We start from the raw sequence: 19,436 nt of genomic DNA on the forward strand, positions 1-19,436 counted from the left end.
TAGCTTTCTTCACTGCCCAGCTTTCTCAGCCATACATAGAAACTTGAAATACAATGTCATGGGCAATCCTAACTTTAGTATTCAATTATTTACAGTATCTTAACACTTTAGGATTTGTCTAATTCCTTCACTGATGCCCTTCCAAGTCATAATGTTCTGATTTCTTGACTGCAGTCTCTATTAATGACTGAGTCAAGGTACAGAACCTGGCCGAATTCCCTGTGACTGGGCAGAATATAAATGTATCTATTATTATTATTATTACAGAAAATCTTTAGCCACGTCAACATCTTCATCATGTACTTTAAAGTTATGTAAATAATCAGAGGTCATTGTTTTTGTTTTCTTAATATTCAACTGTAAACCTGTCTTTGCACATTTTTCCTTGTCTTTCTTCAGTAATAATTCCAAGTATTTTCTGCGAGTGGTATGGTGTCATATACCTATCTTAAACTGTTGATGTTCTTTCCTTGAATGTTCGTACCTTCTCCCTCTGTGTCTAATCCTGCTTTACATATGATTTGTTCAGTATACAAGTTAAACAGATAAGGCAATAAAATATAGCACTGCATGATCCCCTTGCCAATTGGAAATGATTCCATTTCTATAGTTTGTCTTAACAATAGCCTCTTGACCTGAGTACAGGTTACATTCAGGGTTCTGACATTTTTTGGTCACCTTTCACCATGGCTTTTCCTCTGTTCTTAACTATTTGAAGAGTTTCATTCATCCATTGAGGCTTCTGTTTCTTTTTGGTTGCAGGTAGTTTTTCCATTCCCCCCCCCCCGACAATGTCCATGGCCTCAGTCCAGAGTTCTGTACCTGGAGATGATTAGAAATGGCCATCACACATTTCAACCAGCCCTTGTAATGAATAGGAACATAAGACAAAATCCAACATCACAGGAGACAATCTCTATTTGTACAATGGAACTTCTGCCATCTCTTCTCTATCCTTTAGAACTGTAGTCATCAGAATTTGCTCTTGAGCACCCTTCCACCCTTAAGCAACTGCTTTGTGTGAAGATAGACCATTAATCTATTTCATCCAGCATTTTCTACTCTGGTACTGTTTCTCCGGTGTCTCCAGAGGTGTTTCTCATTACCTGCTGTCTGATCCTTTTTGCTGGGGAGGCCAGGCACTAAACCTGGAACCTCTTGATTTATAGTTGCTTACAGGAGTCTGTAGTACAGGAGATTCTTTATTGCTATTTATATTAGTCATAAATGTATGGTGGAAAATACACAACATTTCCAACCACCTCTGTGAAGTCTAGAGACTTGTATAGAAGAACTTTCTATCACAATGAGCTTTATCAAAGTGTTTATTGGGCATCTGGAGTGGCATCTAAATTTGAATTTAGATGCCACTCCAGATGTCCTATAAGTACTTTGATAGTAAATGGCAAATACATCAGTTCTGCATGCATTCCCCTGTGTGCTGCATTTTCTTCTTCTGGCACTCATGTAACATATTCTGGTTGTCAAACTGCCAGTTGAAACATTGCTGTTCTATTTGTTCTCATTCTTGCTGATGTGTGGAGGCTTATTTAAGGGGGAAGGAAGTCTGAAATCGGATCCGGTCCATATTGTTTATAATCATCTCCATGGTGAATGTGATATTTCAATAATTTCACAACTCATCAATTTTTTATTACTTGGGCTGATAGTGGGTTCATGATCACACCTGATGTAGATCCACCTCAGTCATAGACACATTGTGGTTCACCAAGGTAAATGCACCTTGCATTTTCAACTTTGAATCCTTCATTCCCAAGCAGAAAGCAATACCAGAGTTTTTTGAACTCCTGATATATGTCTGAGGGAATATACATTCTTGCTGTCTCACAATTTTGAGGGATTTCTTTATTGTTTTATTGTTTCATTATTTGCAATGAGGTTTTCATCTAGACAATTATGCACAACACAGGGGCAATACAGACTGGCACTTTGTGCTGGTCTGCGTGTGCAGCAGGGTTAAAGTAGGGCAGAGCGTCCACATGCTCCAAGCCCTACATTCTCTGCCGGGGCACCTTCATGGCAAGCACCAATCCAGATGACATGCACCATGATGACATCCTTCATACGCAGTGCCCAAACTGCACTGCGTAGAAGGGGCATCATAATGCCATTCCGTGGTGGTTATGTTGCCTCTTCTATGGTGCAAAACTAAGCCCCTTTTCAGGGCTTCTTTTTGTTCCATGCACAGGCTGCGCCATGTGGTTGCCGCGGCCTGTTTCTGGGGCTGAAAGGGACAGTGTTGAGCCACCCATCTGTCGAGCCGCTCAGTCATCTTTTTTTTTTAACTACATCATTTAATGCTGAGCAGTAGTTTGTAGCCCAAGTCACATCATGGGTGACCATAGCTTCCTGATACAAGAACAAGCCGTTAGATCTCCCACATACCCACTCTTCCACTCATCTCCTTTATGTATGAGTGAAGGAACTTTTAAGCTTCTGCTTGAAGTTTGTTCCAAACATGGTAAACTGTGGTTTATGAAATGTATAATTACCATCCTGGTTTATTTAAAAGTTTGTTTATGAAATGCCTGTGATGTTTAAATGCAAGAAAAGAACAGCAAATGTGGTTTGTTTCAAATGACAAATGTATGGTTTACATGTCCTACTCCTATACAAAAATAAAGGGGAAGAAAGGGAGCCTGAGTCTCTCACTGACAGTACATCTTTATAACTGGAAACTATGGTTTCCCATTACATATGAATTATCCCATACGTCAAAAATCAGAGCATGGATAAGTTATGCACATGCTGGCCAAAAGATTATGAAAGCTATACTACAAAATGTAACTTTTTCCAGTTCTGGTCAATATGCTCACTAGAAAAGTGGGGAAAAAGTTCAATTGTATGAAGTGCTATTTTTTCCTTTCTACTTAGGACTGAAGCAGTATCATGCATACTTGCCATCTTTTTGGTTATCCTTGTATTACATTAGGCTCTGACCATCTATGTGATATAACACACACACATCTCACATAAATGCTCAAATCCGTGGATTTCTCACTTAGCCTCAACTCAAACCCCAGGATTTTGTGGTGATATCGTAGGGGAGAAATCCATATATACTATCCTGTGCTTCCTGGGAGAAGGGATATAATACAAATGTGATTAAAATATGTGTGATAAATCAAAGGCAGTGGGAGCTTGGTATACATCCAGTGTTGCATTAGGCTGAAACCTGGAATTATATTACACATGTGTCACATGTCCTCATGGTACTTTGTGTCACATGTCCTCATGGTACTTTGCAGTAATTGTATGACACCAATGTAATGTTCATAATTACTTGGGATTACTTTTCATTGTGTTTGTAAATTTGCATCTTGGTTGTACCACTCCAGATTAGAGGTGGACACTCACAAAATGAAATCCTCACTGGTACACTATAGTTCCAAGTCCACAGAAAACTAAAATACCAAAGTGAGGACAAGAGTAAACTTTGCAATTCTTTATGGTTTTCTTTGTGAAGCCTCCAACCTCTGATGTGGAATAACAGTCAGTCAGGTGAAATCCTAGCTCTTTTCAAAGCAGTAAAAAAAATGAGAAATATGGAAGCAGCATGAGCTGAAGACCTTATACTTATCCAAATGCATATTATTCTCATGGCACATGTAAGAAGTGGTTGAACTAGTGACCTCCAACAAATAATCCCTCAATACTTGTCTATGAATCTGGAGCAAGTTTTCATGTCCATAAAGAGACATTTCCAAACAGAATTTATAATTTACACATAAGGTCATAATTTTAGACTTGATATTTTAAAATTGGAAGGGATATGGGAGCTCATCTAGTTGAGCCTTTGTACAGTGCAAGAGCCTTGCAACTGTGGTATCCCTGAAAGATGGCCATCCAGCTACAAATGCTGCTTTAAAATATCTAGTGAATGATAGCCCACCACCTTCTGAAGCAGTCTGTTTCATTGTCAGACAGCTCTTCCAGCCTCAATTTTTCTCCTAATATTTAGCTGAAATTTATTTTGCTTCCTTGCATTTGCAGATAATTAGTTCTGTTCTTGCCCTCTAAAGCACAAGAGAACAAGTGTACTGTATCTTCTTTATGTCAACCCATCATATGTTTGAAGATCATCATCACATCTCTCCTTTATTTGTTCTTCTCCAAGCTAAACATATCCAGATCTTTCAAAAATTCCTTTTATCACTTGGTTTCTAGTCTCAGTGGCATTTCCTGTCCTTCTTTTCTTCACAGGAACAAGGAAAGATTGGTGTAGTTTTCAACATTGGCACAGTAGATATCTCTATCAAAGAAGAAAGCACTCCAGTGAATGATGGCAAATATCATGTTGTGCGCTTTACTCGGAATGGAGGCAATGCAACACTTCAAGTGGATGGCTGGCCAGTGAATGAGCATTACCCTTCAGGTAAATGTCTCACTAAAAACCTTTCTTCTTCTTTTCTTTCTCTCTCTCTCAAGCTAGGCCTTAAAACAGAAACTACAGAGTAATTTAATGAACAGTGAAGAAACATTTAATACTTCTGCTTGCAGGAATGAAGAACTTGGAATGGATTTGTTTCAGTTCAAGAAAACTTATGAATGCAATATTTGAAAAATAAAGTATTTGGCAGCATTTTTCATGATTCTAGAAGAGGTAGCACAAACACACAAAGCGATGAATAAAAACAGACACATATAATGTGTGACCTCTGGGTATAATCTGATTCTTGGATGACAAGATGAAACCCTTAGTCTGTGAACTCTGGAGCAGGAGTTGGAAGCCTTTGATCCTCCCAGTGTTTGGTCTTTTTTGGACATTGTTGTCTGAGACACACAGGTGGTCAGAGCTTCCCCCACCCCTGTGCTGGAAGATTCCTGTGGTGTTTAATGGAAGGTCAAAATGAATACTTTAGTGCAAGCTGGTACAGATTGCAACTAAAATGATCTGGCAAATATAGAATTGCTACTTGTGGCTTTTTAAAATCAATAAGGATATGAAACACAGGAAGGTGGGAAGCAGGGGTTTCAGTAAATGTAGTATAAAGTTAATTGGATGATGAGGATTTTGAGTTGCTATTTTTCTTCCTGTTTCCTTTTAGTCTGTTGCACCAGAAATTTGTGTTTGGGATATGATTATTGCAAGTGAAATAGTCAGTTTTAACTGTCTTGAATAAAATAATGTACTGATGTGAAAGAAAAGAGTATTTGATTAATGCAGCAGCTGCTGTTCGTACTTTTTCATTAAGTCATTTCAGGTTTAATATTATTTTATTATTAAAATTTGTATTAATCAACTTTTGGCCATATTGCCTTCCAGACTGCCTCATCCTTTTAGCCATGTCCTTGATTGCTATGTATCTCATTTATTCTTGTGGCTGAGAAAATCTGTTGAGTAACTAATTGCAATGCCTAACAAAGGTGGTACAATGGGACCAGGAAGGTAATATTTCTTCAGTTCCAGTGAGAAAGGATGTCTTGATATTTTAATTCCATTGTATTATATTTATATGTTGGTCCAAAAATTGCAAAATTTTCACACAAAATCCTGAAATGTGCAAACAACAATAACAACAACAACAACAACAACATGATCAAAAGGTTTTACAGTTGTACCCAGTGGGACAATTGTAGACTTAGAGCTTGAAGGGGCCTCATGGGTCATCACATCTAATTTCCTGCTCAATGCAGGATCTCCAGCAAAGGCATCACCAATACCAACAGACCTCTTTTTTTGAAAGTGTCCAGAGAAGGAGACTCTACTACCTCTAGGGTATTGGTTTCACTGACAAACTGTTCTTACGGTCTTCAATCATAGAATCATACAGTTGGAAGAGACCACTAGGCCTTCCAGTCCACCTCCCTGCCATGCAGGAATACACAATTAGGAAGTTCCTTCAATTTTTTAAAAGAAGTTGTCTTCTCATATGAAAATCAAATATGCAAATGGGACAAATAGGAAAGCCAACAAGTGGGATGAAGAAACAAAGACTAGTGAATCAAGGGGAGAGAAATAAAGAGATTGTGAGCTGAAAGCATCTTCTGCTTACTTGGAGTTATTACGTGTATCTATTATTCATTTGGTTCTCTAGCTAACATGCTTGCTAATTTATTGGAATAGCATGTTTAATTGCTTTTAGAAAACATAATGACTTGATACCTCTAAAGAAATAATTGGAGTAATTAGTGAAATCATATCTTTAGTTCATGAACAATAAGTAGATCTTCTGTTTCAAATATTAACTGTATTCTTTTGTCTCTTCCCATAATGTGTTATCATGTCTGAAATGTAAGGCATATGATGACAATCTCTGCTTTTTGAGGAGTGTCTTTCATAATTGACAAAAATAGCCTAGGAAATAAATAACAGAGGTAACGTGTACATCCTATAAAAAAACAGAAGAACTGGCAAAACTGTTAGACTGGTGCAAATTCTGTTGGTACACCAGGAAACAGTTGTACTTTTTCCAGGACTGAACAGCAGTAGAAAGGGAAAGCAGGTGAAATCGGCTGGCTCCAAGGAGCCTATTTGGCTAGTGACTTTCTCTCTTCTATTAATTCTGTTTTAATAGATATTTTAATTGTAACATGTTTAATCCTGTTTTAAGGGGGGAATTTGGGACACAATGTTGTAAATGTGGATTTTAATGTGTTGTGAGCCGCTTTGATTGTCTCGTCACAGAAAAGTGGGATACAAATAAATTATTTATTATTCATGGGTAATGTGCCCATGGCATTTTTTCTTCCTTCCAACATTACCTAGATTGACAACTTACACTAACAGGAGCCCATCCTTTTCTTAGTTACTTGCAAACTTGCCTCTTTTTTCTTCATTTCATTTAATCCATCGTTGGCCTGGGATTTGCATTGCATTCCAGAGAGCAGGAGTTTATCTGCATGGCAGTTTGCATATACCCTGGAGAGTTCTGGGGCAGAAAATTTGTCTTTGGACCCATTGCATTTGTCTACTTCTAAAATAGCAGCCATGTAGAAGCAGCAAGGTTGTTGGCAAAGTGGGAGTAGAATGGCTAGACAGTAAGGCTATATTTAAGGACATAATCTATATTGCTTGGTAGAAGATGCAAGTCAAACCCAATAGCTTTCTTTTTCTCTCTCTTGTTGGACTATGTTCCTGGAGCTGGCTTCTAGGGATGGAAAGAATATTTGGAAAAAAACCAGTTTGACTAATGATAGAAATTGTGTTTTCTCAAGCATCAGGAAATCGTGATGAGGAAAATCCTGGACTGACAAATGTCTTTGCTTCTGAGGGTTTAATCTGCACCAAATTCACATGTGAATGTTTTCTTCCATGGAAAACAGCATTTTTGGTGCAGGAAATAGCATTCTATACATTGAAATAATATATCTGCACAGAATATTATTTACTGTGCAGAGAATGCTATTTTCTGTGCAAACATCCATATGGGAAACTGTGCAGTTTCTTTCTTGTAATGAGAAGAAAATGGCTAACATTTATCACATGGGGAAAATTGGGGGTTTAAACAAGAATTTTAAATGTCACAATTAGAGAGGATTTATCCCAAGAACCAGGAATACTCCAGCAACAAATCATTCACAGGGAAATCCTGTGAATGATTTGTTCCTGGAGCATTCCTGGTTCTCCCCAGGATAAGTCCTCTCTAACCAGGATGTGTGTGAAAATCTTTGCCATGATTATGCGACTGTCCCCAGAAAATGCTAGTTCATTCAAATCCCTGATTTCCCACCATGTGGTGAAGTCCATTGCTCACTGCTTACTTCAGTTGCTGCAAACTCAGCTGAAAGTGTAAAACTAGTTTTCATTCAATCAACTTGGCAGTGGGAAGAGGAGGGTGCAGAGTTTTGCCCTTCCCTGTAGGCTCAAGACAAAAATAAACTGCCGCAGCCTCTCCTGGGCTGTGTCTTCTTCCCCATTAATAACATTTACCATCTTGACCAAACAGTGATGTTGCTTGGCCACTCATCTGTGAAATGTAGTAAGTCATGTGTGCTGATATCTTGGGATATCCCCATGCATACCAATTTGTGCATCTTTAATTTTTCTCTCATATTTTGGGGATTATATGCAAGGATATGCAGTTATTTGAACTTTAAATTGTCTAAGTGGATAGACCAATTGTTATTAATTAAATGAACAAGAGATAGCAGTAGTGTCTTGCCTCAAAGCACAACTGTCAATCAAGATGGAATTAAGATGAAATCAGCCCAGTGGAATAGGAACACTTTGTAGCTTTGTGGCTCCGTGTCCAAAGTGAAGAAAATGGGGAAGACAAAACACTTTTACAAAGTATTACATCTCAAATAGTTGTAAAGCCAATGATGTTCATTTATGGGGGTGGAGGTGAAAGAAAGGCTAGAGGTTAGCTATAAAGGAAGGAGAACCAATGTGGTGTAGTGGTCTGACCATTGGACTGTGACTCTGGAGATCAGGATTTGATTCCTTGCTTGGCCATAAAAACCCATTGGGTAACTTACACAAGTCTGTCTTGTCACTCTGCTTGCTGGTTTCCCAACCAGTATCGTATTAAACATGGTCTTGGTACAAAAATAAAATGGGTTGATCTATATGTCTTGATCCTGAGAGCTTTCCATAGACCTCATCTCCATTTCGTTTACAATCTCAAGATTATAGTCTAGTCTATTTTCCTGCTGGCTTCTAATGAAGTTTATGTAGGTATTTGAAGCCTCTGACATCCTGGGCATCACTTCTTTATCAGAAAATTTGGTGAAATTTTAGAGACAAAAATAACATGGAAAGAATAGAAATAGGTTTCTACACCACAAATAAGAAGAGAACTTTGACATGTTTTTTGGGGTGGGGGTGGGGGGATTAAACTATTCAAAACTCACAATATGTGCGTGTGAATTGAAACTTCCATTAAAAACACACACACACATATTGAGCCTCCTAGAGACCAGTTGAAAGTTTCATCCAAAATCCATGCAGGGATAACTTTTTCTTTCACCAACCTCCAATTTCCTCATTATTTCCATTTTGGTGACCAAGCTTACAGGTCTATGTTTCTTTGTTTGTTTGTTTATCTGTCTTGTTGGATGTAGCTGGTGAGGCAGACTTATTTGCTTTCCTCATTTCTCTCTATTTTACTGTTCATCCTTGCTCAGTAAGGGATTATTATGGAAGCAGCTATTCTTTCCTTTCCCTGTTGTAGTCAGGCACACATAGCTACAGTATAATCCCATTCTTTCCCAGCTCAAATGTTATTGCATTGGTTACTGCAAACCTTGTGCTGCAGCTCAGCTTGGAAAGTTTTTGTTTCCTCTGCTCTCCTTCACCATTTCTTTGGGAGTGGAAAAAGGGTGCTTTTGCCACTGTAGCAGCATTTTTTGTGTTCCTTTTGGCATGTGGTGTCTGAAAACTGCACCAAAGGAGCCCCGTAATGCCACCTGTCATACAGTCAGGCGGGTGGCATGAAGGTGGCTTGGGGGGGTGAAGTCACACTCCCACTCTACCCAGACACCGGTCCTTTTGGCCAGCCTGTTTAGGCTCTTACTCAGAGTTTCAGAAAAGATTGTTAGGATACGAATATAGTAAAGGGTAAATAAATATTTTGCCCTAGATCTTGTAGTTCTGATGCCCTAGAGCAAAAGGAGCAAAGGCATGGGTAGGACTGCTTCTCAGCAGCTCTAAAAATGAGGTCAAGTGCTTCTGCAAGCCAAAGATGTATAGAGTTTGAACAGTAATGAATTAGAGGTGTGCCTTTCTTTCCAGCTCTTGCTCACTTCACACTTTCCTCTTTTATTTCCTTCTACAAAAGACTAGGATTTTACACAATGGAAAGTCCACTGCTTGTATCACCTTCCCACTTGGGGTGCAGTGGAGAGATTGTTTCTTTTCTTCTTTGCTTCCTCTTCTGCTTTTATTTCGTGTTTTATCAGCCAGCATCCTCCATTCTTCTCTGCTCTGATTTCCTAGACATAAGATAAATAGTCCTGTATCTTACAAGCTAAATACAATTACTGCTATCAAAACCAGAGTCTTTCTCTCCTTGTAAATGTCTCTCAGAAGCTGATAAGCTGTTCAAGGCAAACCACGGGCTCCGTCTTAATCCTAAGATTAAACATAACCACCCAGAAGACATCAAAAGATAATATAGGGAGGGAGGAGGGTTGAAGGAAAAAGTGAGATTCTCTCCTAAGATATGAAGAGATGACATGCATATAACTCAAGGTTATTTGTAAAGAAATTAACCAAAACACAGAAGAGTTTGCAAATATGATGGGGTATTTCATCTGATAGTGTTCTAGCTGTCGTAGAAACTGGAGATGAGATTTAGCAAGGAGACCTTTGGGAGCAGTCGACTGAAGTGGGGCAATATTTATAGATGTCTGTGGCTACATACTGGGAAGTTAAATCTGTGAAATCCACAATGATAGAAATGCTCAATAGAACAGGTTACAGTGTTGGTCTGAGGCCACCTCCTCCCCCCCCCTTTTTTTTTTGACAGATGGATGATTTCCTCAAAGATGACATTGGTCAGGTTTAACAGGATTAGATTATGCATACCAAGGCACTAAATTGTGTATCATCGTCATCATCATCATCATCATCATCATCATTTTAAAAAAATATTTTATTGAAAAATCCAGAAAACAAATATATACCACTTTTCTATATCAAATAAATAAATAAGGGGAAAACCTTACAAACAAAACATATACACAACAAGCAAGAAAAATATCTGGCCTTATCTAACTATCTTATGTTTATTCAGAAACTTAAACTAACCACTCAAATAACCTTAAATATGCTATAATACTGAAATTAAAAGCCCTCAAATGGGGTTTAATAAAATCTATAATATTTTCATTGTTTAAAAAAGAGCCTCTACTTACTATATCACTTTTGATAAGCTAAAATAATAATAAAACCTCCCTTATTTTGTGTCACATTTAAGTGTTCCCATGTGTAAGTATGTGCCTTCAAAGTATCTGTTGACTTACAGTGACCCCACAGCATTACAAAAAAAGAAACAAGAAAAAATAATAATAAAAAATAATAAAATTTTATTTATATCCCGCCCCTTTGAGGTCAATCGGGGCGGCTAACAGCAATAAAATACAATACATTATACATAAAAAATCTACTTCCCTCCCCCCCTTAAAAATTATTACACCAATTATAATTAAAACCAACAAATTAAAACAACATCAACATATACACATTATTACAAAACAGAGCAAACAGTAAACTACGGTAGCATTCTACTTAAATTTGATAGGGAGGACCTTGGAGACTCTCAAGAGAAGAGGGTTCCTGAGGCCGGGCTTATCTATCCAGGAAAGGCCTGCCGGAAGAGATCCGTCTTGACAGCCATTTTAAAGCTGTCTAAAGATGTCAACTGACGGATGTACCCTATGTACTTAATGATATGCAAGTAAATACAGTATCTAGATCTAGGACTTTATTGTATGAGGGAAAATTGGGGGTTTAATGAGTCAATATCCTGGGGAAATTGCGTGATCGCAGTGAAATCTTGTGAATGATTTATTGCTGGTTATCCACTGGTTACCCCTGGGATAAATGATCTTTAATCACAATGTGTGTGAAAATCCTTGCTGAGATTGTGCGATTTCCCCAGAATGTTGACTCTTTAAACCCCCAGTTTCCCCTGTATTATAAAGTCCATAGATAAGGATATCAATCTACATCTATGAGATTTATGAACAGATACAGATACAGACAGACAGATAGATAGATAGATAGATAGATAGATAGATAGATAGATATTATTTATTTATTTCTATGTTGCCTTTCTCTCGAAAGGGACTCAAAGTGGCTCACAATATAAATATAGATTGTTAGAAGTCTCTCACAAACTAGTCTTGAAAAATGATGTACTTAGCTTGTGCATGTTTAATACAACACTGCAGAAGTTGTTGATTTGTTAGTCAGGAATATGGTTGTCTGGTGAAATAAAGAACAGGACTCCTGTACCTTGAATGGTGGTGCAGAAGAGGGAATTTTAGCAGGTGTTGCTTGTTAACTGGTTGCTTAACATGCAGCACCTGCTGAAATTTCCTCTTATACCTAACCATTAAAATTACAGGAGCCCTATCCCTTGTTTCAGCTAGCAGTCCTGGTCAGGAATAAAGAATGCAAAATCATTAAGCAACTTTAATTCTTGCTAGAATTCTGTTTCTACAACATAACTTCACACACACAGAAAACATGAACCAAAAAATTCCATCTGCTTGTGTAAACCTACAGCAGGATTCTGGCCAATATCTGATAACAATCATATCAACTCACTGGCATGGAGCAATTCACTAAGCTGCTCATTTTAAAATGGCTCACCCACATCAATTGTGTTCATAGATCTCTAATGCTGCATTTCATACATGGTGTTTGTACTGTTCAGTTGTTCATCTCTTCTTCATGTTGTAGGACTTAAATTAGTGCTCACATACTTCCCAGAAGTGTGGATCAGAAACTGACAGGGTTCTTGATGTGCAGACTGTATCTCATAAGGAGACAAAATAAATTAAAAGCAAGAATTATTTTGTTTAAAAAAAAGTGTTATGGGTGCCTGTTTGAGAAAATAGCACTATAGCATATGTTGAACAAATCTGCCATGAGGAATGATTAAAGCATGACAAGTTGATGAAATCATGAACTGATTGTAGCTTGTCACTGCAGGCTTAGGCTATGTGAAGTGTATTTATAAAAGCCAAATCAAAACACAATTGAGTGCCACATGTGCATACAATTATCCGTTTCCACACCTCATTGAAACTTCTGCAAATGAAAGTTTGTACATAAAAGCATACATCCATGTCATGCCTGTCCCAACCATTGCTATGGGTTGAAAGGACTTCTCTTACATTCCCTTCTTTTTCTTCTGGTTCCATTGAGTTTTAACTTAGAGAACTCTGTGATACATTCTACTTGCTACAATTTCCAGTTATTTTGGTTATTTGCATTTTCCTCTCGCTTAACCATTCTCTATTACTTAAGTATACCTATGCATTCAAAGGGTGTAAAAGTTACTTTCCATACATAAATATGCATCAGGATTCTTTTTCTCCTTGGGTGTGCACTGTTTTATTGATACCCATGCATATTCCCAGCACATCAGATAGAAAAGGGATGCTGATATTTTCTCGAGTTATCAGGGGTGTACAGTGACCATAAGACTCAATTTGAATTTCAATTCCATATTTCAGAAAAAAGGACAAGTCAGATCAGACTGAACTCAAATCAGTGGCTGCCTGAATTCAGACCCAACATTTCAGACTGGAAATCCAAATGTTCAGTTCTCCCATTAATTGTTATGGCAAATCAACAAATGGCTTTTTTTCTCTTTTTCTGAATTGAATGAATTATGCACATAGTAAAGACTGAGGAGGAGGTTCCATAACTCTGTTCCACCCTCTTCACTCTGAGCGCACAGCTTACCTCTCTGCTTCTGGGATACCCCTAATTTAGTGGCCAGGGCAGGATGGTCAGGAAGTGTTGGTTGTGTAGCATAAAGACAAAGTCATTCTCCAAAACTTCTGGATGCATAAAGATAAAGTCATCCTCCAAAACTTCCAGATGATCCCCCAAGAGGTCTAGAAGGATGACTTCATCTTCATCTGTAAGGTACAGAAACAAAACCAGATACTGCTTGAGCACTCTCCCTTCTCCCCTAGTCACTAAGTGGTCATAAAGAACACACCAGTGGCACCAAGGTACTTGCATGAGCAGGGAGGTCATCATGCAAAGGAGGTGCTGAATATCACCTTCTGTAATGATTATAAAAGAGCATGCAGGCTTAATGTGACATTACATCTGTGTAAGCAGGGCTACACAGGACTCATTAGAAGCAGGACTCATTAGAAAATACAATGATACTGGTGAAGTTAGAGGGCAGTAGAAAGAGAGGAAGACCACATGCCATATGGATAAACTCAATCAGGGAGACCATGGGCCTGAGCCTGCAGGACCTGAGCATGGAGATAGAGGATAGGAGGTCTTGGAGATGCCTTATTCACAGGGCTGCCATGAGTCAAGATCAACTCGAAGGCAGCTAACAACAACAACAAGCAGGGCTACAGTTGAATATTAAGAAAATAAAACTTATCCCTCAGATAATAGTGAAGACATCAAAATAGTTAAATATTTTCTATATATCGACTGAGGGCCTATACAGACCGGCACTTTGTGCCAGCCTGTGGGCGGAGTTAGGATGCAGCGTCCGTGTGCTGGATGCCCTAGCCCCACCCCCAGGGCACCATTTGGGCGTGCACCAGTCTACATGGCGCATGCCATCATGATGCCCCTCTGAAGGGGTGTTATAAAGCTGTGCTGCTGCAGCTATGGTACCCCCTGGAGAGCGCAAAAAGGCTCCTTTTTGCGCTCTCCATAGGCCAGATCAGGGCAGCTATAAATGGAGGGGAAAAGTCTTATTTGTAAAGGTAAATTATTAAATACCAAAGTCAGAATGATCCATGCCATAGTATTTCCAGATTCTGTGTACAGTTGTGAAAGAGAGTAAAAAAACTGACAAGAAGAGGATCAACCTATTTGGAAAATGCTGGAAAAGAGTTCTACAGATACCATAGACTTGCAGAAAGGTCTCAAGACCAAATATAATCTCAACCTTCTCTAGAAGCAAAACAAATAAACTGATCATACATATTCAGTCATATCATGAGACAACATGACTCACTGGAAAAGGAGATAAAGCTTGATAAAATGGAAGACAGCAGGAAGAGAAAGACTATATTTGAGAGGGACTGATTCCATCAAGAAAGCCATGGTCCTGGGTTTACAAGAGCTGAAAAGGACTATTGGTTATCAGGGATCATAGAGGTCTCTCATTCATAGGGTTGTGATGTTGAAGCCAATTTGATAGCAAATAACAGGGGTAATTAACAGATTCCAGCCAGTGTGATGCTGCTGTATGCATGGGCAATTTATGGCATCTAATTCCTCCTTTTCAAGATAAAAGATCTCATGAATTGCCTAGTGTCATAGACATTGTGGTGCCTGGGGATTTCATACAAACTTTCCTTCATAGTAAAGCCACACAAAATTAATTATTACTGGTTTTCCCACAGATGGTCTTGCACCATTTTCATGCTGCTGCCTGTGAGCCTAATGTGATGAGGGGTGTTATGGCAGAGATGGAGAAGCGGCCTAGGAAGATCATTGTGCAATGGGAAAATCAGTCATGACAGTTCAGCTTTGAGAACCTCCGGGTACTAATGTTGCTACATTTCTCTGTCAGATTACTTCTGTTTCAGTTTTATGGTCAAATTGAATAATAATAATGATAAATAGTCTGAGCATGAACACGCACACAGAATCCTCTCCACAGATGCACCCATACAAATAACAAACAACTGGCCAGAGGGCTTGGCAGCTTGAGCAATAACTTTGTGCTTTCCAGACCCCACTGCCTCCAGAAAGAACAGTGCCAGCTGCAATCCCAGGCTAGCTCAGATGACATGCAGTGACAGAAGGGGCTTTGACACACGTGTCAGCATCATCTTTGCTCTAAGAAAGACAGCAGAAAGCACATACAAAGCCTTTCAGATGAAACAATAAGATTTATATTAAAAGGGAAACAATCAAATGGCAGAAGGGGGATTCTGCCTAGATTAATTATTTCACTTTAAGATTTGAGGAGCCATGGACCACTTGATCCAGCATTCAAAACATGTCAGTAGTGGAACAACTGTTCAAAATTGGGTTGAAGTTTGCAAGAGTTCCATTACTGCAACCATGCTGTTTCCTATGTCTGATTCATAACCAGTTTCCTATCACCAACCTTGGATTACTGCTGTGTATCCAAACTGAAATTCCAATTATAACATTTGAAAAATTCCTTTTTTTAAAAAAAAATAATACATTTACTCCAATCTGCACACGTTCCATTACATAGTGCTGGGTCAAAGTTAGCTGCAGGTTTGGGTATGTTGTTAAAGGATGGCAAATTCTTAGTTAGGCAGAGCATTTTGTTTTGTTTAAAAAATTGTACAGTCAGCTCTCTGCATTTACATCTTTGACCTTTGCAGATTTGCTTAATATGTTTTCTTTAGGAATCTCTGGGTCCTTCAGCATGACTCTGTGGTTAACATGCACTCTAAGATGATTTCAGAGTCATACTGGAGGACCTACAGATTCCTAGAGAAGGCATTTGTAGGTCTCCCAGTGCAATTCTGTGGGCAGCTTCCAGTAGATGTTGACCATAAGATTGTACTGAAGGACCTCATTGTTATCTGAGGATTAAAAAAAGTGTTTTATTTGTGGTTTTTTCACTTTCCCATGGGTCCTACATTCTTAACCGCAGTGTGCCAATGAATGTGGAGGGCTCATTGTATGCGTTTACTGTCAGGAAGAGGAGAGCAGCTTTTCTGCCTCAGCACCAAATCAACTCAACTGCCCTAAGGAACCTTGACATTTGAAGTTTAGGTGTCATTTGTTGCTCTGCCTCAAGCAACAGACTGTATTAGTCTGGCCACAGTAACACAACCAAAGAAGGGCCCTTAGAAAGGGAGATGGGGGAGCCTATGCTGATTTTCAGTGGCTGTTAGTGGCTTCATGTCAGTGCAGTGGTGAATCCATTCTGGATGTTATTCTGGACATCAAAGGAGCTGAATCTGTTTGGAGGTAGAGATAAGCACCTTAACAAGTGCGTTTAAAACTTATCCTAAATCCTGGGGTTGATTCTCCAGCCCATTGACAAAGAAGCCACCAGCTAAAGCTGTTGGTTTTTACAGCAATATTTCATAAATGCTTCATTGATTTATATTTTTTTTCAAAAAACATTCCACATTTAGATATCCAGATGGATTATTTTAAGTTTCCTCTTCTCCACCTGTTCCTAGCAATAAAGAGGCTTACATTTAACAAGCAATGAAACACCTGTAATTGAATCTTATTGAAACAGCACTTAATTTTGCTGCAGTTGGCAGAGCAGCTATAGAAAAACATTGTCATCTAATATTTTATCTGGGGAGGGGGACTTTTAAAAAAAAAGTATGCAAGCATCATTAGTCCATAGTTCTTAATTTATCATATTAAAAATATGATAACACAAAACATATTTATGTTCTTTCTTGGATCCTCATAGGACAAGTTGCAGAACAAGCTGCAGAGCCACATTGGATTCTCTTCAGAACTGAAATCCAAACTATAAAGATAGGAGCTCCCCACCCCACCCCTTGCCTTTTCACCAACTCAATGAATGTTACCAGCTGGAGGTAGTACAGGGATGACAAAGTACTGTGCTGCTGCACAAAGAACTGTTGCTTTTTGCTGTCACTCTCTAAGGCTGCATCCACACTGCAAAATCAATCAAGTATGACATGACTTTAACTGTCATGGCTCCATGCTATATCTGTATCTGTAGTTTTGTGAGACATGTAGCCTTTTCTGTCAGAGAGCTCTGGTGCCACAACAAACTACAAACCCCAGAATTTCATAGCATTGAGCCATGGCAGTTAAAGTGGTGTCAACCTGGATTACCTCTGCAGTGCAGATGCAACCTAAAAGGGAGAAGGAATCTAGAATAATTAGCCAGGGCAGGAGAGGTTGAAAAACAGACCTTATTCGCAGAAATTGTCTACATGGAGCTTTCCAGGGTCCAGCTGAATAATTCCCATTTTTCTGTTTGACTATTTGATTCATAGTGGCCTTCCATTGTTTATAACTAGGAAAAAATATATATTCAGGAGTAACCATGTTGATTGTGCAGCAAAATACAACATAGTCCAAAATCCACAAACAGCAATTCATTTATGGGCATAAAATGCATTATACATGTTTTCAAATCTTCACTGGCTTCTTCATCAGGCAAAGATGTTAAAAATCATACAGGATAAAAATGGTAACAATGTTTGAATCACAGGCCTACATTTTAAACATATAGCTGTGTTAGTCTGTAGAATCACTATGTAGAGAGATCTTGTAGCAGCTTTGAGATTAACTGAAAGAAGTTGACAGCATGGGCTTTCATAGACTTCAGTCTAAATGCATCCGAAGAAGTAGACTGAATCTTCCCCTAAATCAGGGGTCAGCAACCCCCGGCCCGCGGGCCTGATGTGGCCCGTGGAGGCAGCAGGACCGGCCCCTGCCCGGTCCTGCTGCCACCTCCTCCTCCACCTCCTCCTCCCTAGGCTGCACGGCCCTCCTCCACCATGCAGGAGAGGAAGAGGAGGACCGCGCGGCCTGGGGCAGAGAAGGCAAAGGGGGAAGCCCTGCACCGCCCTCCCTGCCTCCCAGCGCTGCCCATCTCCTTCTCCTCTGCCTCCTCCGCCCCACCCCCAGGCCACACAGGAAGAGGAGGAGGAGGCAAAGGGGGAAGCCCCGCGCCGCCCTCCCTGCCTCCCCGCGGGCCCCCACACCACCCTCCCTGCCTCCCCGCGCTGCCCACCTCCTTCTCCTCTGCCTCCTCCACCCCGCCCCCAGGCCGCGTGGTGCATGGAGGAGTGGAGAGGAGGGGGAGGAAGAGGAGAAGGAAGAGGAGGAGGGGGAGGAGAAGGAGGAAGAGGAGAAGGAAGAGGAGGAGGGGGAGGAGAAGGAGGAAGAGGAGAAGGAAGAGAAGGAGGGGGGAGGAGAAGGAGGAAGAGGAGGAAGAGGAGAAGGAAGAGGAGGTGGGGGCAGCAGAAGGACGAAACCAAAAGCAAACAGAGCCACAGAGAAAAAAGGCACTTTGGAAACGTCACACTCTCTCGGCTTCTTGAAACAGTGCTGCATGCCCCTTGAGCTGAGTCATATCATCATCATCATCACTCATCACATCACCATCACACTATCACTGTCAAAGCAAAGGGAGCATTGTTAGCATTAAAGGAACCCCAACACACTTTGGAAGGTGACACTCTCTCGGCTTCTGAAAAAACAGTGCTTGCATGCCTCTCAAGCTGACTCAATCATCACACATTTCACATCATCACATCATCATCATCATCCTCATCATCACACCACACTATCATTGTCAAAGCAAGGGAGGACTTGTTAGCATTAAAAGCACACAAAATAAAAATTAAAACAACCTTGAGGCCTCTGGCCACTCACAACCTCCTCTCCTCCTGCCCTCCTGCTGCCCCCTCCTCATCTTCTCCCTCCTTTCCTCCTCCTGCTGCCTCCACCTCCCTTTCTTCCTCTTCCTCCCTTCTGCTGCCCCCCCTCCTCCTCCCTCCTCTTCCGCTTCGCTGACACCCACCTCCTTTTCTTCTCTTATCCTCTTCTCCTTCTGCTGCCCCTCCGCATCTTTCCTCCTTCCTGATCTGCCCGGACCCACCTCCTTTTCCTGCATTCTTCTGACCCAACCTCCATGTCCTCCTTTTATGCTGCCCCCACATCCTCTTGTCATGCTGCTGCCCCTCCTCCATCATAGTCCTCACTTCCGCTTCCTCCTCTGGACTGAACCACATCCTTGGACTTACTCGACCTCCTATTATCTTACTCCTCCTCCTTCCCTCCTATTACTCCTTCTGCTGCCCCCACTCCTCCTCCT

General features: G+C 40.1%; 1 protein-coding gene across 25 annotated transcripts in view; it reads left to right on the forward strand.

Moving 5' to 3' along the window:
- NRXN3 (neurexin 3) overlaps window positions 1-19,436 on the forward strand; it is a 1,626,608-nt gene that overhangs the window by 1,407,344 nt on the left and 199,828 nt on the right. For all 25 annotated transcript variants that reach the window (XM_042468184.1, XM_042468325.1, XM_042468193.1 and 22 more), the window contains one exon: window positions 4,225-4,396. In XM_042468184.1, the coding sequence (XP_042324118.1) occupies window positions 4,225-4,396 (172 nt within the window). The remainder of the gene's footprint in view (window positions 1-4,224; window positions 4,397-19,436) is intronic.

Source organism: Sceloporus undulatus, chromosome 1 (assembly GCF_019175285.1).
Source record: "Sceloporus undulatus isolate JIND9_A2432 ecotype Alabama chromosome 1, SceUnd_v1.1, whole genome shotgun sequence".
Taxonomy (NCBI): Eukaryota; Metazoa; Chordata; class Lepidosauria; order Squamata; family Phrynosomatidae; genus Sceloporus; species Sceloporus undulatus.